Here is a 25,618-nt window from a genome sequence, read left to right on the forward strand (position 1 = left end):
GTACCCTGCCCTATAAAATTCCTTACTTCAACACCATTACTGCAGAACTCAGCAAAAATCACTATCTCTTGCATCTTAGGTCTACTTTCCCTGTCTTTAGAATCTCTTCTGTTCACCATGGGTCAAATAAACTCAAAGCCTCTTTTGCTCCATTAAATCACCCCATGATAATGAAAATCAAATCTGTTTCTCTTGTCACCTCCACAGTCCAGCACCAGGCTTTAAACTCTGGTGTCTTCATGAGGACATGAAGCATGAAACATACCAGCAGCCAGGTTAATACAAGGGAAGAGTGTCATCCCTTCACCCTCTGAAGCCCTCTCAGACTTCTGTCAGCTAGGGCTCAGAGTCTCGGGGTCACTGCAGGATGTTTTCAAAAATGCATGATTGATAAATTCTCCATGGTCTGTACATCCTTACAAGTAGTTTGAAGAGAATGAAATTGAACTTATAAGAGCTGTTTTGAGTCTTCCCTCTCACGCAGCACCCTTCACCCACTGTAAAAAGGAGCTGAATCTTACACTGCCCTCAGGGCCACAGCACCTTCTATCAAAATATAGGTGAATGGAATGCTCACTGAAGCAGTCTAGTGAAAATGAAGGGAGAAGTAAACATTAAATACAAAATAATGTTAAATAGACCAGTTCACAAAAATCTCACTCAGAACCTCTATTATTGGAGTAAAGAAAGGGAACACAGAATTGGTCTTGTTCACTGCATCTGGACCAAGTCACAAGTATCCCTCTATGAATATACTATGGATCAAGGTCATAAAAACTTTATACTTTTCCCAAGATATGTCCCAGAGGCAAGTTCAGTTGTGTGTCTGTGTCCAGTTACTAATGACTTTGCCAGCATTTGGTTTTTCTATGTAGTGCTACTGAGGCAGGCAGGCTCTCCCAAGTAAAGGATACCTCCCATAATGTGGTTCCTGAATCCCTCTTTCCTCTCCATGGGGGTGAAATGCAAAGCATCCCCAGATGTTTCTCCAGCTCACTAATCCAACAGTTATACTTTCACTTTGGCTTGGCAGAATGCTGTAAATTGTCCTCTGAAGTCTCCTTGTCAGTCCTTACTTACCCTGTAGACTCTGAGCTATAGGCCACGTGTCCTTAGAAACCTTCTATAGAGACATGTACAAAGTAAAATTAACGTTTACCTTCTTATATGAAAGACCCTCAGAAAGGACCTTTTTCTCCAATGAAGACCCCAGAACCAGGACACTCTGAGACCAGGCCACAGGATGCAATTAGCAAGAGGTTTATTGAGTAAACACAGGTACCTGCAGGTGGCAAAGTCTTTCAGAGGACTTGCGTGCTTGCCAACTGGAGGGCGGGCTTTTTATAGGAAGAGCAAAAAGCAAGTTTACAGAAGCAAAAGCGTGGTTATCGGAATGAGGCAGGGGGCATGAATGGTTTCGTCTCTCAGCATGGATGTTTGGCAATAGTCATCCTGTTCCTATCTTTATAGATATCCTGTTTTGCAGTCAACCTGCTTTGTTAATGTCCTATCTTATTGACATCCTGCCTTGCAGTCTTCCTATCTCAAGCACATGGGATGTTCTTACGAGAGCAGGCTGGCTGCTGATCCGGAGAATTTTTTTTATTTTAAAGCAAACAGGCCTTTCCTCAGGAGCATGCTAGCTGCGGGTTTTGAGGAGGGGGTCTGTAGGGTCTTTCATTATACATCAAAATTTTAAATTTCTTACAGTCCTAATTATTGCAAAAATAGTTCCAATCTAATTATCTTCTTTGAACAGCTCTAATTGGTCCGTTTCAGAGCTCACACGAGCTCATCTGTGCCGCAGAACTGACTTTTTAGGAGAAGAACGAGATGTTTTGTCTAAGTCAAGCAGCGCTAGTCGGTGGGAGGAGTGGTAGAGTCACTCTGTGGTTCTCCTGTCACCTCCCCTCTAAACAGACAGTAGCTCTAATTTCTTCTGGCTGGCACCCTGAAGAGAGCAAGTTTGCATCAGAGTCTGTGGATTGCCCTGTCTTAAGTACTACACCGTTGACTATATATAGCTAGAAATTATAAAATCCTAGATTTCACTAGTGTTTCTCAAAATAGGCAAACATGACAGTATCTGAGATGTGCGGATTTAAAATCCTGGCCAGGCACTAAATCTTACTTGCTTTGTTAGTCATTCTTTTAGAAATTCTTGAGACTGAAATAAAGTGTTAATGAAAGACCCTCGGAGAGGACCTTTTTTCGGGGAGACCTCCCCGACGCCAAGGAACAGGCCGAGACCGCACAGATGCAAATCGCAAGAGGTTTATTGAGTAGACACAGGTCCTGTGGGCAGCAAGATCTCTCGGAAGACTTGCACGCCTGCCAACTGGAGGGCGGGCTTTTTATAGGGAAGAGCAAAAAGCAAGTTTTACAGAAGCAAAAGCTTGGTTATCGGTCAATCCGGAATGCGGCGGGGTGTCAGCAGAAGCAAGTTTACAGAAGCAAAAGCATGGTTATCGGAATGAGGTGGGGGGCATGACTATTCCTGTCTTATAGATATTCTGTTTTGCAGTCAACCTGCTTTGTTGATGTCCTATCTTACCTATCTTATTGACATCCTGCCTTGCAATCTTCCTATCTCAAAGACATTCTGCTTCCTCAAGCACATGGGATGTTCTTACAAGAGCAGGCTGGCTGCTGACCCGGAGAATTTTTTTTATTTTAAAGCAAACAGGATGTTCCCCTGGGAGCATGCTAGCTGTGGGTTTTGAGGAGGGGGTCTGTAGGGTCTTTCATTATAACATTCTTCTCTGTGCATTTCATCTGTTAATTCTCAGGGTCTAACAAACTTGTTCAGCACACAAGTAACCTGCCTTTTCTCCTCAAAATAAAGAAAGCACAACTTCAAAGATCGGTAATAAGTAAAATAAAAATGGAACGTTTTATTAGCTATGTTTTTGTTGTTTTATTATGTAAGATGCGGCACTGTAAATTTTTTCTCTAGCATTTAGTACTTATAGCACAGAGTAAACTATATGATGTATTTATGTAATTCATGCAATTCAGAAAAAAGAAGATTCAGCATATATCAACCATACTTACATATATTCATCTGCACAAAAATTTATAAGCAAGAAATGCTTCTTATAAATTTGAAGGAGCTCTCGATCATTTAAATGTGGCATTTAGAAAGTCTGTGACATTTTGTTTGTTTGAAAAGAGATAATTATCCTTTTTATCTTAATATAGGTAATTAAAACCTACATCCTCCGTATCAAAATCAACTGCTTCTTTCCATATCTTAAATGTATTTTAATTCAATGCTTCACGTTATTGATGTGAAATATAATTTAGAGGCAATTTAACAAGCACTTGCCAAGTTGCCATTGTTTCTCTAGGTAAATCCTAGGAAATTAAACATTAATGAACCCCAATGTCTGACTACATTGTGGTTTTCCTACTCCTTGCTAAAACACAGTATATATTTACATTTACATGTATATTTTTCACCTGATAAAATATAAACTTAAATAAAAAGAATTCCCCATCTTTCCCATCTTTTCCCCCATTTGTTTCCTCAAAGTTCACCACTTCCCAACACAGTAAGCACTCAGGAAAACATGTTAAATGTGTGACTGTTCCCCTTCTTCAGGAACCTAAATTAAGAATATATTAAAACATTAATAACAATGTCCTTAACACATAAGTATGACAGTGGTATTTTATTTTGTTTAGTTGTTCTTTTTTCTGTTGTTCTTTTCTAGTCTCATTCAATTTAAGATGCAATGTAAGCCACAACAATAGGCATTAAGAAGTAAGGGGATTAGTTGAATAAATCCTCATGCAAATGTTAGAATTTAAATTTCCCTATATAATAGATGGTATTTAAACCTGGGTTTGGGTGAGAAAATAATGAGGACAGGCAAAACTTACAACAAATAAAGCAAACATCAGGAAAATGAGATGATAAGACAACGTTCATGTCACAGAAATCTCCGGGTAGGTTTCCCTCTGGGTGGTGTCTATTTATAGACTCGGGGACCAATGCTCTATTGTTGTTAAGCTCGGTGCTTAATAATGAAAAGACTTTTTTTCCTACATTTGGGTTCCAAACTTAACTTCTGTTCAGAAAGAAATGTTTCTTTTCATACTTGGACATACAGTTAAAGCCATTTTTAAAAATACAGGTTGACTTCAGAAGCCCTTTTATCATTAGAGAAAGCTGAAAGCTCTTTTAACTACAAGCTTAAGAGCTTCTCTAAGGGGCAGGGATGTGATTCAAACAGTTAACTCTGAGCTCTGCTCCCCAACATCAACTTAAAATAGTAGGTGTGGTGGTCTGCTGTGATCCCAACACTGAAGATGTGGAATAGGAGGGTACCTGAGGTCTTGCCAAATAAGTGAGCTTTGGGATTAGTGGCAGATCCTTTCTCAAAAAATAAGATGAAGGAAGGTTGAGGAGGACACTCAGTATCAATCTCAAGAGTTTACCCTTGTAATTGGGCACATATGTGTGCATTACACTCAATCATATATGAGCCTGGGTGGATGATGTGGCTTTATTCAGGGTATCCTGTCTTCCTCAGATAGAAAAACCCAAGTAAAAGCAAAAAATTAAATCTCCTAACCAAAGGTTAAATTTATTCATGATTTTCTGTCTCCCCTCCTCATACCAGGTATGAATGATAAATTGATTAATCTCAGATTTCTTTATTACCTTATATGTACTGTTTCCTGATAGAAGAATGAACAAGCATGATGGTCAAATGGAGATTTTTTTTTTCCTTTTGAAAGAGGGTTTTTGTAACCCTAGCTGGCCTTGAACTACTAAGTACCAAGGTTGACCATTCTCTTTCCATCTCCCAGTTTTCCTGGGATTGAAGATATGCATCGCTATACCTTATATATGTGGTGCTGGGAAATCAAGCCCAAGACTCCCTGCACGTCAGCCAACACTTTGCCCACAGAGCTACAACCCCAGCCCAAAGCAGGAGCATTAAAAATGTCCAAGCTTCATATTTTTTTATTCATTTTTGCATTTTAACCACAGTTCTCTCTCCCCTCTCCCTCCTCCCACTTTCTCCCCCCTCCCTCCCTCCATTCCTCAGAGATCCCACAGAGGATCAATAAAGCCTGATATGTCATGTGGAGGCAGGACCAAGTTCCTTCGCCCCACCCCATCAAGGCTGAAAGTAGTATCCCACCATAGGGAATGGTCTCCAAAAAGCCAGTTCATGCACCTGGTCCCACTGCCAGGGCTCCACAAAACGACCAAGCCACACGACTGTCACCCACATTCAGAAGGCCTAGTTTGGTCCCCAGCTGTCAGTCGAGAGTCCATGAGCTCCCACTAGCTCGGGTCAGCTGTCTCTGTGGGTGTCCTCATCATGATCTTGACCCCACCACACCCCACCCCTACTCATATGATCCTTTTTCCCTCTCAACTGGACTTCAAGAGCTCGACTCAGCGTAAAACATAAAACTTCATGTTTTAAAAGCCAAGAGTATAAAGAACAGAATTAATTAGATATATCAACTATATAACCTATTGTATCTATCTTCTTCAAGTAATTAATAATTTGTTAATACAGATTTTATTAATTCTGTGATGTTAAAAGCTTTATCTCTAAGATGCCTTGAGATCAGAATGTACAAATGCTGTTTGCCTTTTTTTTCAATAATTTTGTGAATATAATCAAGTTAGATTTTGTGGTATATTTACTGAAATGAATACATCGGAGAAGTATCAACACAGTGTCCTCAATTGGGGTATAAATATTGACTGATGTCATTTGCTGCTTGTGAATGAGGAAAATGCCCATTTTTAAAGCAAACATACCACTTTGCCTATAAAACTCAATGCCCCATGTAATTGGTGACCAGTGGAAGCTCTCATGTGAAGGCCAGTTCAGCCTGACTCCAAACCCAGCCTACGCATTAGAAGATTGAATGCCCAGAGATTCCTAGAAGTGAGCTTGGGGTGTTCCTACAGGGGAGGGCAAACAGTTCCGTGTTCTCAGCTGAAAGCCAGTGGTGGGAGTGTGGATGTGTGGTGGTGTTTTTACAGTCAGAATCCTTACAACAAACCGTGTCACCAGGCTACTTTTATTTTCATCCCTGAGAGTTGGTCAAGAGCCAAATCCGGTTATCCTTGATTTTACATGCAGCTTCCAGCTATGACTATCCTAAAGTATTATCTGATGTTCATTTTATAAGAAAAATTGTGTGTATACCTGTCTTTTTGTGTGGCTTTGTCATATTCAGATACCATCTCTGCTTGAATGTTTGCCCTACATGGAGTTTAGATCCAGACTTGGTGGTTTGGCTAGTTTGTTCTTACTGTAGGAATCAGAGCTTTGATAAACTTGCTGGGATATATTCCTGAACTCATGTCTTTGTTTTTTTTTTTTTCTGACTTTTTAGGTGTACAAGAATTTCCAGAAAACATAAAGTGCTGTAAGTGTTTAACCATTATTGAAGCCAGTGTCAATCCTATTTCTAAGTGAGTATAAATTATTTGATTTTTACTTATATTCTATTTGTATTTACATTGGCTTATGGTGTGCTTAGATGGAACTTTTGTGATAATAGTTTTGAACATAAAATCAATTGTTTTAGTTATCAGAATGGTAGGAAAGCTACCAAGCGCTTGGGGTTTCATTAAGATGGTTTAAAAGCATGAATGAGAAGGGAGACCCTGCTGGCACAGTAGGGCATTGGTTTTCTGTAATTCTCAGCAGTATTCCAAGGGTGAGAGTCAAAATCAAGAAAATAGATATTGGTTGCAGTCATGGTGAGAAATTAGCATCATGGACCTGATAGAGGAAATTTAAAGGTGCCCACAAATGCTTTAAGAGTTGAGTGTCCCCACCAAAGAAATTGAGTCTGACTCCAAATAAGAAGTGCCTGGGACACAGAAATAGCAGCTACAGTAAACAAAAAAGCCTAAAGGTGTAGTAGATGGAGAGATGTGAATGTTAAAGATTCTAGCAGAAAATAAAAAGGTTGTTTGTGGTTCAGAATCTATTAGCTAAGAAATCTCGTGGGAAAATGAAACTCAACATGTGACTATCTTGCTGACTCAGATTTGTCCTGGAGTGAGAGATCTGTGGAAACATAGACAGGTAAGATGGTAGTAGAAATAGAACCCAGAAAGGCTGCTGACATCTTAGTACCTGAAAAAGTCTGAAGCAGACTGGACCTGGAGTGCAGATGGTGGTCTTCAGAGAGAGGCGCCATCTTAATTACATGAAGCGGACAGTAAAAGCCTCCAGGACTTTGTCCACATGAGTAGAAGAGGCTGGAGTTCTCAGCTAGGGGAATATTCTCAAAAGACACAAAGAGGCTGGTTAGAGTTTTGCACCAGAGGACACAATAAAATGAGAAGGAAATTTACAGTTGATAACTAAAGAAACAATATGCACGCCCTAGTAGAAAATACAATACATTAAGCAATGTGATATGCTTCAAAATCAGAGTTTCTACCTCATACTAAAATATGGAAGGGGAAAACAAATCCAGATCTTGAAAACTTTTTTCCCAACTCTACAACAATTGCATTTTTCTCAGCATCTCAACCTAATGGAGCTACCAGCCTCTCATACCAAGCCTGACACACAGGGTGGATGAAGAGCTGGTCTGCTTTACATATTGTCTGTTATTTGTTTGTTTTCTTTATTTTCTAGAACAATGTATTGTTTAGTAATTTCAAGTCTTGGGGGATTGAAGTCATAATAAAATTACAACACTGAGAATTTAAAAACTAGGTTTATCAAGCTACTTCCAAACTCATTTCATATATTTAAACTTGTGAAACATTTAAATTACCTATTTCATCAAAATACACTTAACACTTTAAACATCAACCATTTGGGGAGGGTATAAAAACACAGTCAATAGAGAAGCAGATTTAAGTAGTATGTCCATTTTCAAATTCAGACTTTTTAAAGCTAAATGAGTAAAATCCCCATTTTAGGTATGCAACTGAGTATATTTTTACAGGTAGTTAGTCATTAGCTGTAATCAATTAAATCATTTCAACACCCCCAGAACTCCTCTAGCCCGGCTGTCTTTTCCAGAAAGCATTATGAATGGCTGTTGTCTGTGTCAGATTGTTTTAACTCATCTTGTTGGCTGTCAGTTTGTCTACATACCAGTCCCTTTATTGGCAGGAATGTCCCATTGCAGAGAAATCACAGGTCCCTTGATGGTAGGAACTGTGTGTAGACATTGGAGAAATTCATGCCCAGATGTCATTTAGGTTGCTTAAATGCCTGGGCCAGTTCAACGGGGAGTACAGAACTCATGTACCTGAGCTTAGGAGATGCTTACGAACCTTTGCAAATGGTGGCTGTTTCTTTGCCATCATCCACCATCATAAGTTCTCATTTCTTTGATTTCAGGCAGTCTGGTAGATATGCTGTCTCCTTGTGGTTTTAATTTACATTTATGGTGTCCGATCAGCATATTTCTCTGCATATTAATTAAAGGTATTGTTTCTTTGGCAGCAATTCAATTTTTTTTCTTGATTTGCCTTTTTAATGCTGAATTATAAGTTATTTTCAGATTCCGGGTGCAGTATGAGTCCCTTGTTCCTTCACACTCTAAATATCACCCTTCACGGAGAGGCTTTTACGTTTGTATGAAGTCCTGTTTAATAGCACGCATCCCTGTTTCCTGCCTAAGAAACTTTGCTAAGTTCAGAGTCCTGCTTGGTCTTCTGAAGCTTTGCTCTGCATCTTTCGTAACTCGGGCTTTCCCTTTGGCTTAGACTTCTGCAAATCAGCAGGGCTTAATGGTCATGAGGCTTTTCTCTGATGTCTGTGTCCAATTGCTCCTGATCCATTATTAGGAATAGTACCAGCCTGAATAGGGCTGCCAGGAGCCTCTAATGACAACTAACAGGTTATATGTGTTTGGGTCCATTTCTGTTTTCTTTTCTGTTTTTACACCAATCTATATGCCTGTCTTTACGCCACCGATACTCTCTCAATTACTATATATAGCTGCATTGTAAATCATGAAGTCATGTAATATAAGCCCTCATTAACTTTCTTATCATAATCATACAAGTTAGTAGATGCCTTTTACTTTTCTATATAAATTTCACAATCAGCTTCCCAGTTTCTTCAAAGATATAAATGTCTGATGGGATTTTGACAGGGATTGCATTGAATCAGTTGGCCAATTTGGCTAGAATTAGTATCTCAGAAATATTGAGAAACTGAAATTTGAAATTGTTTCCAAGCCTTTTTCATATCTTTAAAATTTTTTAATCTATTTTGTAGATTTTCCACATGCAAATAATACATACCTTATTTATTCTCATGAGTTTACATTTTATGCTATTGTGGATAATTTTTATTAATCCATTTATTTTTGCCATGTATATTTAAAAATTCAATTTTATATATTTATGTTATATCTTGTAAAACTACCTAAACCTTGTTTCTTAATTCTACTGGACGGTTTCTAAACATTTGGGGAGAGGTTCGGTGTAAGCAACCATGTTGTCTGTGAATTTGTCTTATTTCATTGTTTTTATCGACTTGCTGAATATTGACTTTTCTTGCCTTATTTATCTTGTAGGACCTCACATTGAATAAAGAAGTGAAAACAGACAGCGCTGTCAGTTTTTCATTATCTTTGTTGCTTCTTCTTTTCTCATGCAGACCCTCTGTCAAGTTAAGGGAAGGCCCCATAACCGGCCTTCACTTCCTTTGACACCCTCATTGGCAGGTCTTCCAAGTGAGATTCACGCAGGGAAATGCAGTCTCTGTCTGTCATGGCCTGTATTTGTGGGTTTTTTCTCTCTGGATTTGAACAGTCTCCTCTTCTGTGTTCCAAAGCCACATTTTTTGGGAAGCTGTCGCAGCAGAGATCTTATTCTGAGTACCGAAATCTATATTACTTTCCTTCTGTGTGATAAACGGCTGTGGGCTCAACAGCTTGTTTGACTACCATCATTTTCCAGAGTTCCTGGTTCAGGAACTTGTGCATGACCAATCTCAGCTGCTGGTTCATGGTCTCACCTCCAGAAGCCAAGGAAACAGTTATTTTTTCAGAGGAACAAGAGTCCACTCCAGAGCTCAATTGGGCTGTTATAGAATTCCCTTCTCACACAGGGAGCTGAGATCCCAGATTTCTGCTGGCTACTCCTAAAGATACTGTGGGAATCTAAAGGGAGCATCTCCCTGCTGTGTAATTATCTCCAGATGCAACTTGTTACCTAGCATCTGGCTTCCTCAAGGTCAACACTAAGTGAGGGTGAGTCATGAAGATAATTAAGGATGTGGCATCCCACTACACAGCCATTTTCTGTTAGCTAATAAGAAACTCCCAATACTGAGAACACAGAAAAAAACAGGTCCACCATACACTAAAGTTGTCACAACTTTGGTATCTGTTTTGCAGGGTGCTTATTTTCAGTGGGTGTTGAGTTTAGCCATAGCTGATTTGTAAGATCTGTGATCACTTGGTTTTATGGTGACTCACATTCTTCAATGCTTCCTGTCGTTCGTGCTTGCCAAAGGACAAACTGTTTAGTCATGACTATTGCTCATTTATATTTTCAATTGCCCTGATTTATTAATATCTATTAATGTTCTGTCTGCTGATTTCATAAAATATACCCATTGTATGCTTCTGCTAATTCCTTTTTCCAGTTTGTTATCAAGGTAAAACCGTTTTTGATGAAGCGAGTTGAGAAATCTTCTCTTCAATTCCCTATAGTAATTTGTATAGACTTAGTTCTATCCCTTAAGTGATGGTGGTCTTCTTCCATGCAGCTATTAAGTCTGAGTTTCCCACTATGGCTGTTAGCCTTCACTCGATAGCTAATAAGCTACCCAAATCAGCTATTTCTCCTCAGGGGTGTTAGCAGCAACAGTTGTTCAGAAACCTGTGCACTTTGTACAAGTCACACCTTGCTGTTTTCACTTAGGTTTTCTTGGTCCTTGACTGTTTCTATTTCTGTATTCTGGTGTTTTTCTCTCATACATCATTGGCTTTGAGTCTTATTGTTGGCTTGATCATGCTAGCTAGCAATTTTTAAGTTTTATTGGTCTTTTCAAAAGATAGATTTGCTTTTATTGATTTTTATTCATTTATTTTTAATTTTTTCCATAAAAAATATGAAATATTAAGTGGTGAAAACACTGAAAACATAAAATTTATGCTTTTTAGAATCACTATTTTGGTTTGCTCTCAGCTGTTAGTGAACGTTATTAAAATAAACCTAAAAGTAACTACTCAGTAAGAAAACAGAGCCGGAGGTTTACTAGGAAACCCCTGCCTCTCTGGTCTCAGCCGGAGGTTTACTAGGAAACCCCTGCCTCTCTGGTCTCTAGCTACATAACCACAACCTTACAAAGTATGTAACTATTTTCATTGCTATTTACCATAATAAATAACTGAAACTAGTGTTTAATTCCCTGGTTCTTCTCACTATGAAGCATCTTTGCTATGAATCAAAGATATATTTTCAACTCTCAAGAACATTTGAAATCTGCCTGTGGAGGTGGCCAATGAACGGATCACTTCCTGTGCAGCCATGGGGACCTGGGTTCAAGTCCCCGGCACCCACACAGAAGCTGGGAGTGCCACCCTGTGCCCATAACTCCAGCTGTGAAGAACAAAGTGAGGAGCATCCTAAGAGCTCTCTGACAGACCAGACTGGTAAAATGGAGAGCTTCAGGTTCAGGAAAAGACAGTGCCCCAAGAGAATAAAATGGAAACCAATAAAGAAATATACTTAGTGTTGTCCTCTGGCCTCTGCATGTGTGCTCATGTACATACACATCACATACATATAAAATAGAAATACATTAAAAATAAATATCCAGAATTCAATGTCAAGGAAGCCAGTAGTATGTTACTGTGTGGAAAGGCTACACATAATGATTTCTGCTTATCATGGTGTTCATGCGAGGGTACAGTCAACACAAACCCCTCTTTACTCTCAGAAGTGTCTGAAGATGTTCTATACTTTATTTAGACACCTTTTATACAACAACACTGCAAAAATAATTGTAAAATAAAGGAGAAATAAAAATGCAATTCAAACAAATTTTCTTATTGTTAAAAAATATTTTTAAAGAAAAAAAAAACAGGTGAAATGCACATCATAGCTGTGTGAAGGAGGTGGGGTTGCAATTCATTTTTTTATTACTTTACCAAGTATTCTGTAATGTCATACACCAATTTCTTAATTTAAACCCATATAAATGAAAGTATTTATATACATAGTGTCATCCCAATTAGAGTCTATACATTGACCCTTAATTACAACATATAAAACTTACTTCAGTGAAACTTAACCATCCTATTATAGATCTGGTGTCTAAAATTTTTAGTTAACTTTTAAAGAAAACACAGTAAGAGAAAAGAAAGCTGAAGCAAAGTTGTCTGCAGTAAATCTAAAAATTATTGCTCAGTGATGAAAATAAGCGGTTATAAAATATATTTACAACAGAGTTCTAGTTAATATAGGAAGAATACACTAACGAGAAGAACTGTGATTGTTATCACATGGTTCTGACCACAAAACAAGTGAGCGTTTGGTTGTGGAATCACATCTGAGTAGCTGGTGCTAGAATCACCATTCACGAGTGAGGAAACTCAGTCTGCTGAAGGAAACGTGTTTCAAAGGTCACACAGATATTAACAGAATTGCAGTTCAAGCCCAGAACTTTTAGCTTTAGTTCCAGTACTGCGTGTCTGAGTGTTTCTTCATGTATGAGTATCTGTGTCTACTGTTGTCTGTCCTTCATGGTGGGTAGAATACATACATTTTAATTCAAGAAATTAAAAAATGTTTATGTAGGAGAACTGTTTAATTTTAACACTTTTATTTTAACAAATCAATCAACTGGAAAACCATCAAATTATTTAAAGAGTGTAAAGTCATTTTACTATCAGATTATCTTTACTGTGTATGTTATTGGCTTCCATGACTACTTTGGATGCTAATGAGAACCCATGATATCCATCTCATCACTTTCTAAGGGATTTCTTCTCCCTCACAGTTTCTCAGGCTCTCTGACAAAAACAGAAGAATTCGTCAGTGGGATTAGTCCTACAGTGGGATTAGAAACTACAGTTGTGACGTAAAGTTAATAAAAGCCAAATGTTTTCCCAAGTAAATTTACTGGCTACAAATATCATGAAGATAATGCCTAGCCCACCTTATCGTCTATATTTTCACAGTACAGTATGAGACAGTTTAGAAGACTTCTTATCCTGAAGTAATATTGATTTATCCTTGCTAACAATAAAAAATTCCTCAGTGCTACTATAAGCAATTGCTAGAAGCTTCCTGCCAGATAAATGAGAACTTCGTGAGGGAAACGAGAAGGCAGTATTCATTTTTCATCTCTTGTAGAGAGATTAGTTATTGAATTTATACTGAAGTAAGTTGAGATAAAATACAGCCCTGATAAATTCAGCACACCATGCCAACAGCCCATGTGTTTTTAAGTAGAAAGGCCCATGTAAAATGTCAGCATGTATGTGTATAACTGGGTTTAAAATATTACTTTGTATGCTGGTTTTTTCATACAATTTATGTTTATTAATCCAAGTTTTCATTTTAAATAAGGTTCACATGGTCAATTTTTAAGCCTAATGGAAATTCTCTGTCATTATTAGTTTCCAAGTTGTATAAACATTGCCACAGAAGCAGTAATAGGGAAGCAAGCTGCTGATCAGAGTGAACAATAAGATTCCATTTATTGCCACCTACAAAGAGAAGACTAAGGAAGGCCCACACTTCAAATATCCCATAACTAGAAAGTTCATGTTTTATTCTTTTTTTTTTTTGGTTTTTCGAGGGCCTGTTTTATTCTTTTTTAAAAATTTGTAGTGACTTTCCCCCTGGTTTATTGAGACCGAACCTTGCTATATAGCTCAAGATAAATTTAAATTCACAATCCTCCTGTCTCACCACACACGAGTTCAAGTAGTACAGCAGTGCGCCTTTACTCTCATCTGGAAGTGACTCTTGAGATAAATTGGCAGGGTCTGATTTTTCTTTCTTTCATTTTTACATGTGTTTATGGCTCTTCCTTTTTCTAAAGTCGTAATGAATTCTTGTGATATGAAAGAAGGATAATGGCTAAGTCTCATTAGAAATCTGTATAACCTCTCTGACATTGCCAGAAACTACCATGTAGAAGGCATGCAGGCTCCAGTGCACACAAAAGAAGACATGAAGAACAGTAACTATTCAGTGAAGTTGCTTTCTGTAGGACCAAGGCCACACCTGTAGGATGATAATTCAAAACCTTCTAAGTTCATTCTCCTACAGATTATTCTCCAATGTCAACTCCTGACACTGATCCATTAACTGACTTTGAACTAGGTCTCTGTCTGGGGTCTGTACTCATCTCTACACTATAAAGTCCCCATCATCTGCTCTCCCCCATTCCTGTTTCCCAAAGAGTAAATTTATGCAAATACCCTCCTGGAAGCTTTATCCAAAACCAAAATCACTTTAAATTCAAGCTGGAGCAAGGTAGTTGTAGAATGAAATAACCAATTAAAAAAAAAAAAAAAAAAAAAAAAAAAAAAAAAAAAACAGTGCCCTGAGAATTTGTAAAGAATCACTACAAGTCCATGCCAAACTATTGTATGTAAAGTTGCTGTAAACATGTCAGTACCCCCAGTACTGGTGAGCCTGAGGTAAGAAGACTGATTTGACTTTGAAACCAGTCTGAACTATACAGTAATTCAAGGCCAGTCTGGGATGTATAGCCAGATGCTGTCCCCAAAAAAGGGCTGGATGGGGGAGGCAGAAAGCTGGCTGAGTGAGTAAGGCATTTGATCCACATATCTAGAATCCTGAACCCAATCCCCAAAATCCATGTAAAATCAGAAGGAAAAAACAAAGTTTTTCTCTGATATCCATACACACTGTGGCATGCATGTCCCCCACAATAAATAACAACGATTTTTAATTTTAAAAAGTAATGAAACAATAAGTTAAAATTATTTGGGGAAAGCTTTAGGCATGAATTTAAAAACAAAGAAAACCAGAAGACTTGGAAGTGGAAGAGAAACTGTGAGAGACCAAGAAGAGACAGAGAAAGGCGCAGGAGCAGAGCCGACCAAATCTGAAGATAACATTTACATGGAGGATGTCACTGTGAAGCCTCCCCATCTGCATAATCAGCGTGCTAATAAAAAATAATGAAAGAAAATTATTTCCAAGAAGGGAATTCTGTGTTTAGTTTGGGTTGACAAAAAGCAGCTGTTAGAATGAATGAAGGCAGAATATTCTGGCAAGAGTCCCAGGAAATGTGTTGTCAACCATTCAAGAGCTCCGCTGGACTCCGTCTCAGGGGGATGCTTCAAGGGCATAAAATTCTCCAGAGTTGTAGACAAAGCAGATGAGGGGGGAGGCTGTTTCACTCCTGCTCCACAGTAAATGAGAACTGCCCCTAGATTATACTGAGGCCCTAGCTCAAGATGCCATCTTGCAGGGGACATTGCCAGGCTCAATATACAAAAAAAAAAAAAACACAGGGTGAGAGTCAGGGTAGAGATGTAGGAAAACAACCAAAATGAATAAACACATTTTCCACAGAAGATGAAAATTAAAATCCATCATAAATCATTTAAATAATCATTGTATTAATAAGAAGTAAACTATTTTACATTACCAAGTTTGCAAACGTGATACCAAAAAACAAAACAACAACAACAACAAAAATAATAGTAAAACCAAGGGTCAAGAAGAACAGAAGGACCGGAAAGACGGCTCTGCCTGAAGAGCATAGACTGTTCCTGAAGAGGACCTGGATTCTGTTATGGGAGCCCAGTCTTTAACTCTGATTTTAGGGGATCAGACGCCCCCTTCTGGTCTCTTCAGGCACCGTATTCACAGGGTCTACAGATACATAGGCAAGTAAAACACCCACACACACATGAAATAAAAAGGACACACACAAAAAAGGAAGCTCTTATGCAGATGCATTGGGTTATAAAAGGACGGAGCTATGAATAAAATTTGGCTATCCTGAGTAAATTTAAACTTGCATTCCCTACAACTCAGTAATGTCACTTTCGGGAACAGCATTTATGCAAACCTCTCGTGAAGGAACATTGGGTTATGTGTTCAAATGACTTCACCAAAGAAACATTTGTGACCACAAAGGTAAAAATCTGGAAATAACTACTCTTCATCTTCAGGAAAATGCTAAGCAGTGCTGTGCCTGCATAATGGCAGGGGTTTCCAAGACAGACCAACATTTACCATTCAAATGAATGAAACTGGGAAAAAAAATATGTAAAGCTGTTTTTTTAAAAAGCCTAAGGAAAATATAAACAATATGATTTGATTTACATAACATGATAACACAATAAACAGGTTTAGGTTTATTTTTTTAGGAAGTTAAATAGTTACTCATTAAAAGCCTTCAAAAATAAAATAATGAACATTTAAGAATTTGTAAGACAGACCAAAAATTGACACGTGCCTCAGAAGAACTTGGGAGGCAGAGGCAGGTGGATCTCTATGAGTTCAAGGACAGCCTGGTCTACAGAGAGAGTTTCAGGACAGTCAAGGCTACAGAGCAGAGAGACAAACTGGAAGGTGTGGTCAGGGAAAGGCATGGGTGGTATCCACAGTACTAGCTCTGCCTCTCCACTCTGTTGCAGCTGAACACTTACTCTTTTACATGGAGAAAGCATTTCTTAGGAAAGTTTGAGCAGATGGAGAGGAAGAATGAGGAAAAATCCACATATGATGTTCCAGAAGTGGAGTGAGGAGGCTGCAGTAGAAGCAAGGTCTGTGATGAAAGTAGTGGGTGGGGCCAGCCTGGGATGCAGAGTGAATGGCCGGTGAGGTCTGGATGATGCTGGCAGTCACCACAGGGAAGCAGGTTACAAAGTGAGGAAAAGGCAACTTAGACATGTGTTATAGAAGTCCAGACAAGACTATAGATAAGGATATTAAAGAGTTAAAATAGAAATACATTTATAGGGAAAAAAATCTAATATTGTTCTAAGAAAAAGTCTCCTGGAGAATATTTCAATTAAATAAAAAGGGTAAATATTTCATGTTTCAAGTAATTGTTTCATCTAATTTCTAAAATTCTACTAAAGATTACTCTCCCTTTTCAATGTCACTCACAGCCATTATGATTCTGTTCAAATATGTTCCCAATGTTCTTGGTCATCTTTAATTAACAGGACTTAAACCAACTTTGCATCTATACACACGGGTAAAGCTGCCATTGGAGTGGGAGTCAGTTTAGTCCATTTTCACACAGGCCAGGCTTCACCGTCACAGTGATAAGCTGTAGGGAAATGCTAACGACTGACTGAAATTGTTAGACTTCCACTGAGAAGTCCTTGCCTGACTTGATGTGACTGTTCTATTAGGAATAGCCAGTTCATCTCAAAGTCACATGATCACTGAGCTTGAGATTCCCATAAGAATATCTTGGCTGATGCAGAAGGTGCAGCCAACAGTATAAGATTCCAGCTCTCAGTGGCATCACTGCCAACTCAGAGAGCAGCATGGAGGGGGGAAGGGATCATTTATTTTAATAACAGGCAATTTTTTTTAAAGTTCCAGCTGTAACTGTATGCTCAATAAATTCTTTCATTACTCACACTAAAGGAGAGTTTGAAGACATACTTCATTTCTTTCTCTTTCTCTAAAATAAATTTTTGTTGTTTCTATAGCAACATTGATGCAGTGACTAACTCTTTAACTCCCTTTTAGACTACCCGATGGCTTCACGCAGCTTCTTAACCTGACCCAGCTCTACCTGAATGATGCCTTCCTTGAATTTCTTCCAGCCAACTTTGGAAGGTAAGCATAAGAGATTTAACCTGTGTAATCTCGCTTTGCCTCTGCTAACTGCTTCACCAGTACCAGGATGTGAGTAACAGCACTGACTAAAGTTGGGTCTCATTGATACACAATAAATATTAATTAAATGTTCTATAATAATTATCATAAAATTATGTTTTCACATATTAGAAACAATTTTTAGGTGAATTAAAGTCAAATATAAAAAAGAAAGTCCATGCCGAGCAGTGATGGTGCACACCTTTAATCCCAGCACTCAGGAGGCAGAGACAGGCAGATGTCTGTGAGTTCGAGGACAGTCTGATCTACAGAGAGAGTTCCAGGATGAGTTCCAAAGCTTCACAAGGAAACCCTGTCTGGAAAAAAGGAAGAAGAAGAAGTCCAGATACTATGAGCAAATGGAGGAAAACTGCCCATGGCTCTTGGGTTGCAAAATTGCTTTATGGGCAGGAAGCAAAGAGCAACATTGTAAACATGTAGACAGACTATGCTTCTCATCTAAATGTTTTTCATATAGAATAAATGATAACGGCAAAATAAAGCAGAAAAACATTTTCATTATTTAAGAAAAACAAGTAACAGCCTTATTGTATAAAGAGTCCTTACAAATGAGCATGAAGCCAGGACTCTTGGGAGGATGTGGGTGGCTGCATAGGCAGCTTTGATAAAATGGAAATAGGTAGTGATTACAGGAGAAATGTCCATCTCCCCAAATATTTGACACAATACAAAGTAAACAAGTGATTTACACAATTTGCACAATATGCTTAAAGAACTTCAAAAATAGTTATGATCATTGCCTTTGAAATTGTTACTAGAAATGGTTCATGTCATCTTTGGGTTTTGTAGACAAGTGTATTTTTCATTATTTTAAAAATGAAAACTATGAAATCACATAGGAGTTTGATGAACTCTACGGTGTTGCTCCTATGTGATGTGACAGAGCTGTGCAGAAATTAGTGGTTCTGGAAAGCACTTTCTAACCCTGGATAAGGCTAGGAAAGTGGCAGAGCAAATATATAAACTGTTTTCCCAACATAAATACATGTAATAAAAAGATAAACTTCTAGATGACTTTGGTTTTTGTTCATATTTTGTTTTAGAATCTTCCAAGAGTACTTGCTTGGATAGCATTTATGTCATAAACACCAAAGGCATTTTAACATCATTGTCAGCCTTGGTTGATTATTTTGAAGCTGTTCAAATGATTAACTGGGTGTGATTCAGCACCTGCCTCTTGGCAGGGATGAGTAGGACATTATGTAGGGTGATGAAGTCACCTAACACACAGAGATCTCTCTTGCCCACTGTAAATGAAGTAACTTGTCCCAGACTCCTTCACTTCTATGGATGAGGACATCTCATCATCCTGAACCATACACATGAAAGAAATTTTTTAGGTCGTGCATTTGTAATTGTTTCCCCAGTTCCATCAGCCCTTATAAACTAAACTTATCCTTTGGGTATCAACTACAGGACAATGTGCTTTAAGATGAGAAAAATCACAAAATATTTTTGATTCCTTAAGACACTTTGTCATGAATTTTTTGTTTTTGTCCTTTCTCTTTAAGTAGTTCTAAAATGAGTATGAGGTTTAGACCCAGAGGATACATAATACCAATACAAAAGCTACTTTGAATTAGAATTTAAGTTTTATATAATCTATCAAAATATTCTTTGTTTAATAACATGATGTTTACTTGTAATAATTCACTACCTAAGCATTTTTTTTCTGCCTTCAGCTAGGTGGTTTGACAAAACGATGCTCAAATTCTCTTCCAACTTGAAGCTTGGTATCCTTAAAAGACTAAATAGGTCTATAACATCATATTAGCACAATCACTGGGATGTGAGGTTTTCAGATCTCTAAGGAACTCTCACTAGTGGAGCTTTGGTGCACTGAAGCATGTTACTTCATAAAGAATTGAATTAAATTAAAGTTAACTTGAGAGGAGGAAAAGGAAAGAGGCTTGGATAAATACCTAAAAGCATATTAAAGAGAGATGACAGGTGAAATTGTTTAAATAGTGAGGTTTTTTTTTTCCTTAAAAATCAAGGTTTCAGCAAATCCACTTAGTACTTGTTTTGCAGAGCTTTGTGGGAAACAAATATAAAATTCAATCTAGTTCCGTATAACAATGTGTTCCTACTGCGAACCTCACGTCATAATGTGTGAGGTGTCCTTTGGGAACACAGCTGTAACCCAAGAGGTAAAAACATGAAAACAGCATCTTCTGCTCAACATTCACAGACAGAAGATCCTTGGGTGCCCAAGCACAAATCCTTTCAGAAATGAAAAATGTGAATCTTGGAGTCAATAAAAATGACACACGAAAGTGTTTCCACTGTCCTTTAGTGAGATCAGAAAGACCAAACACCAGAACTTCTGGTGTGAGGAATTGTGCGTTACATGCATGACGTCATTTAAAGTATTCAAGCAGAGGGTTTAAGGCTATTGGCGAGGAAGCTGCAGGTAGGAGGGCAGTGGAGCTGACTAACTTGAATAATGCCGTAGAGAAGGAATGTGCCCTCTTCTCAGTTCACACCAAGTTGACGGCTCTTTCCTCTGGAATATTCTGCCTGCCTTCCAGGTCTGTCTACAGTCTCTTGATGAAAAGCATTTCTAAACATGCAAATCAAGACAACTTTAAGATACCATCTTACACCTGTCAGAATGGCTAAAATGAAAAACACCAATGATAGTGGAGAAAGGGGTACACTCATCCATTGCTGGTGGGAATGCAAACTTGTGCAACCACTCTGGAAAGCAGTGTGGCGATTCCTCAGGAAATTCGAGATCAACCTACCCCTGGACCCAGCAATACCACTCTTGGGAATAAACCGGGCGGTGGTGGCGCACACCTTTAATCCCAGCACTCGGGAGGCAGAGGCAGGTGGATCTCTGTGAGTTCGAGACCAGCCTGGTCTACAAGAGCTAGTTCCAGGACAGGAACCAAAACCACAGAGAAACCCTGTCTCGAAAAACCAAGAAAAAAAAAGAAAAAAAGAAAAGCATTTCTATATTCCAGTGAACATAACACCTGAAATTTCAAAGACAGTCAAGAGCCTGTTCAACACACGTATTTATTAAATATAAAAGATAATGTGCTGTTACGAAACACTAGAAACTTAGAAGGCTGGGATTCAAAGATATAATCAAATACCTTTGGTTTTAGTAAAATGTCTTGTCATTGGTCAGTGATGATGCAACCCTGCTCATTATGGATTTGCATATTTCTTTAAAACTGGCCAAACACACTTGGTATACAAAGACACATGCAAGCAAAACACCCATACCCGTTAAAAATAATAATAACTGTATCTGATACAGTTCTAAAAACAGCTGAGAATTTCTGTCTAATTAGTGACCACGATTGTTCACCTTGCCATGCGAATTATTTTATATAGAAATAGTGGTTTCTAAAAAGGTAATTTTCGAAACTCTTTTCTATAGACTTGTCAAATTGCGAATCTTGGAGCTAAGAGAAAATCACTTGAAAACTCTACCAAAGTAAGTGACCACATCTTTTTCACAGTTTCTGTTGTGATGTTTTGCTACTAGGGAAAAAAATGGCTTTTCACGTTTATTCTGGCAGCTTTGCCATTTTCACAGAATTGTTCCACACGCTCTCACTAAAGGTCAAATTCTACAGTAAACACGGTGGATTTGTATGAAATAGTAGACTTCCTGCTCTGCAAACCTGCTCACCGGCAGAGGTCTTGCTCATGGCTGAAGACCCTCGCCAAGAGTCTAAACCAGCATCTCTGTCATTCTGACAGCGGTTTCCCAAGCGTCAGTCTAGGGTGCTCACTCTGCAGGTTACACTGTGGGTTGTGATAGTTTACAGTCTCGCGTCAAAGCCAGAGATTTTTAAGCGTAAAAAAGACTAAAATTTTTCAAGAAATCCTAAAGTGGTTTAGCAAGTGAAAAAGAAAGGGTTATATTCACATTTCCTTACAAACTGTTTTTTTTTTTGGTCAGTCTATTTTAAAAGATGATTTATATAATTATACAGGTCATTTTAAAGCAAAAGCTAATTTTATGCAGCTTTGTAAAATACTGTTTTCCCCTACTTTCCTTCATTCATGTATAGTTATATGGTTTTCAAAATCAAAATCTATTTGTAATATTTTTTCATGCACTTAAAGTGATATACTTTGCATGTGTACTGTGTTAGTATTTATTCCTTTACTTCTGTTCTGCAAGACATCAAGTATATCAGTGTATTTCCAAACTTTCAACAAACTTTAGCCATATTCCTCTGCTGTATAAAAACTTAATTTTTTCCTTTATAAATTTATTCCCTGAGCAAATAAGCCTAAATACACCAATAAATTAAGTGCAATAATGTGTGATGCAATGCATGAACACTTCATCACGGCTACACAGTGCATGGGTTTGATGAGGAGTCCCAGCCGTGCCTTAAATCTGCTTAGACAAACACATGAAGAACCGGAGAACCATGTGGATGATAATTCTCCCCGTGTGACAGTTAAGATGAAAGCTTCAAAGGGAGGCATGTGCTCCACCCCACAGCAACCTGTGTATAAGTAATGCCTTTCCTGGACTGGAATCCTAGACAGGTAGAAATGAGGGGGTAAATGTTCAAGTGTTGGTCTCCTGCACAGAAAGCTATTGCTACTGTTTCATCTGGACAGCTTTTGCTTGTCACCTTGAAAGCAAAACCACAGCTAGGTAGAACATAAGCCAAGGCGTAAGAACAGTGCTTGCTTATCAGATTGTACACATTTCAGTTCTAGGAGAAACACTAAGTGTACAGAGGAGCAGCTGCAAAGGCAGCATATAAGGGCTTCAGTCTGAAATACAAAATATGATATGCCTTATAAGGATGTTTCTGATGTAAGTTGTAATATATAAGTTATAATCTAACATGAATTGATTATGTGGACTTTGTAGACATTGAGTAGCAGTACTCTTAATTGATGTGTGTGTTATGTAGGCCTTCAGCATACTCCCAGTAGTGAGTAAAATTAAATTAGATTGAAGAATGTGCTGGACTGTTTGGAAATATAAGACTTTGTAAATGTTTCTTAGAGGACACTGGGTATCTTTGGTAGACTGTTATGTATATCACAGCTATAACTTTTATATTTAGAAAACATTTTCAGAGGTATTTGCAATTCAGAATGTTTGTTTTATGCTATCTCAACAAGAATCTAAGAAGAGAAATATAGACTGAGAATGCATGATGCATTAGTTTTGACGTCTATGGAATGGAAACTACATAAAGACTTCCGCAGAATAAAGAAAACTGTTCTATGTATAGCCTACCTGAATGCCGTCTGAACCTATATCCTAGAGACACATGAGAGTTTTGTACATTCCTTTAGTTTGCTTTTCTAATAAAATAAATCTAATGTAGTTTTAGGAAAAAGGCATTTTAGTTTCAAAATAACTGCTCAAGAATTAAGAGATTAGGTTTTCTTAGACTTGCAAGCAAGCTGCAGGCCATTGATGGGTCTTTAAAATTTTCTTGACTTATTTTTTCTTAAAAGCTACAAATGCCTGGCAATCTGTAGAAAATTCCAGAGTATATGAGAACTGTGATATTATAATGCATTCCTGTAGCAATGTGATGGGCTTTATGTGTGCAAAAATCTAGAATCTCTGTGTTTTGGTTTAAAACACAGGTATAAGCCGTCTATCTCCTTGCAATGCCCCTGTGGCTCTCCTTTATCAGAGTGGTGAGAGTGAAGGCTTCACACATTTGCCTAAAAACTCATTGGGGTAGTCAGATCAGCACTGGATGTGGTGACAGAGAACAGCAGACCCCTGAAGAGAACGTATGATACTAAGTAAAAATCTTGAGATTCAACAATCCCATTTTTCTTACAACACAAATAATTACCTGCTTAACCGAGTGTTCTGAGTGGTGATCAAACACTGTAGGACTAGTCACTCAAATGAACGTTAGATGTGACTGGAAACCTGTCTTTGTTTGCTCCGTTTCATTCACAGATACTTACCTGTCCATTCCTTCCGTTCCTCCTTTGTTTCTGTTATGAGAGCAACTGGGTGTCAAAATTGAAAAAGCAGTTTCTGACTAGCTCAGGGCATCTCAGAATGTGGGAGCCCGACTGTTGACTGGGCTGCACCTGCCCAGAGTTCTCTCTGTCTGGGATCTGCTTCTGTGCTCTCTAGGGCGCTTGGCAAGTGTGATTCTGGGTGAGAGGTTAGGGTCTTGGGCATATAAAGCTACTCTTCTCTCAGAACTCTGGGTAGGGGAGTAGAAGAAAGAGACAGGGGAAGCCTTGATATTTTTATAATTTGATCTCAAAGGTGAGATGCCATGACTTCTGTCATATGCTGTGATCTACGAGCTTTGGTACCCTGGAGTAGGCAGAAGATACGAGTGGCTTCAAGAGATGGGATGACCGGGGCCACTGCAAAGTTGTCTGCTGCTCAGCATGGCTGGCCTACCGTTCAGTTATGACAGTGAATTCTGAGCATAAGATATAGAAGGGAAACTCAAAGAGAACATGCTGGGATCATTAGCCAGGAACAAAGTTTCTGTCTTCCAGAGCTCACAACCTACTTGTGTATCTGTCTAGAAACCATACCACTGCTGCTTCTGCATCAGAGATTCCCTTTGGCCAATCCCACATGGCTGATGACCCCCACGGACAGTGCTGTTCTTCAGCGTATTCCCCTCACACCACACGAAAGCACCCTAATTTGCCGATCACATCACTCTACCATTTGAAGTTCTTCCTATGATTTGACCCCTCACTTACTTGTAAATGGGATCATCAGAAGATATCAGTGCCCCCGAGGAAAAGACTTTGTTTCTTTGTTTTTCTCCTCCTTTATCACTGATGTTTTTTTTTTTCTGCCTGCATCATGGTGGATAGCAGTAAATAAGCAGGATGCTGACTTAATGCATCACAGTGGGGATATTACCACCATATGGACTGAACATTGATGTCTCCCAAATGTTCCCACATAGAAAATTATATAGGAATCTGATGACATCAAATGAGTCTCTCCTGAGCCATGCAAATCCAGAAGTAAGGCTGTGAATGGCTCTAGCATGGAAAAACCAATGAACATGGTAGGTAAGAAGGCTTAGAGGTCATTGAAAGAAGGAGCTTAATGACAGAGGCATCCAACACAAATCCATGTCTTCTGGGTGATAGACTCTGGTGAGAACCTCAAAAGGGCTGTAGAATCTAGAGGATTTTAATTATCAACTTCTGATCTTGGAATCAACTTAGTGTATTTCTGTGGCCCACTGCTAATTTTCATATTACTATTTTCACCTATAAATAACTTATTTAGCAGTTTACAAAATAATATACACTAAAATACCTAGTATACTATAGGGAAACTCCCCCCCCCCAAAAAAAAGCCTCCAATCTCTAACTAAGGGCTAGACCTGTCCAGAGGAAAAGTTAAATGAAGAATTGTTCGTTGGCATATCCACTCAAGAAGAGACCTTTGTTCAGGAAAGTTCCCCTGGGGCTGATAATAATATTAAACCCCATTATCATCTACCGCATCTCTAATTACCTGTGATTTAAATGGTAAATCTTCAAGTATGCAAAGAATAATCTGAAAATGTTCAACAGTTTATGCTACATAAACTAGTAAATGGAGGGTCTCCTGTTTATATGGTTTCATCCCTTCTGCATCGCTGGTGCTGTTAAGTGTTTCTCCCACGGCAAACTGAGCTTCAGAAACATTACGTTTTTCCTGATATGTGAATGCCTAGCAGTACACACACACACTTCTACATACATATACACAACATGTGCACAATGCACACACATAACACAGGTATACATACACGAGCATACATGCACATATGCACACACACACTTCCACAT

The 25,618-nt window shown here is 38.4% G+C and overlaps 1 protein-coding gene across 5 annotated transcripts in view; it reads left to right on the forward strand.

The window, feature by feature from the left end:
• The window catches only part of Lrrc7 (leucine rich repeat containing 7), a 412,851-nt gene that overhangs the window by 193,941 nt on the left and 193,292 nt on the right, over positions 1-25,618 (forward strand). For all 5 annotated transcript variants that reach the window (XM_005357446.2, XM_026784035.1, XM_013350077.2 and 2 more), the window contains 3 exons: positions 6,376-6,454; positions 17,681-17,770; positions 21,225-21,281. In XM_005357446.2, the coding sequence (XP_005357503.1) occupies positions 6,376-6,454; positions 17,681-17,770; positions 21,225-21,281 (226 nt within the window). The remainder of the gene's footprint in view (positions 1-6,375; positions 6,455-17,680; positions 17,771-21,224; positions 21,282-25,618) is intronic.

This window comes from Microtus ochrogaster, chromosome 21 (assembly GCF_000317375.1).
Source record: "Microtus ochrogaster isolate Prairie Vole_2 chromosome 21, MicOch1.0, whole genome shotgun sequence".
In the NCBI taxonomy this organism is placed as follows: Eukaryota; Metazoa; Chordata; class Mammalia; order Rodentia; family Cricetidae; genus Microtus; species Microtus ochrogaster.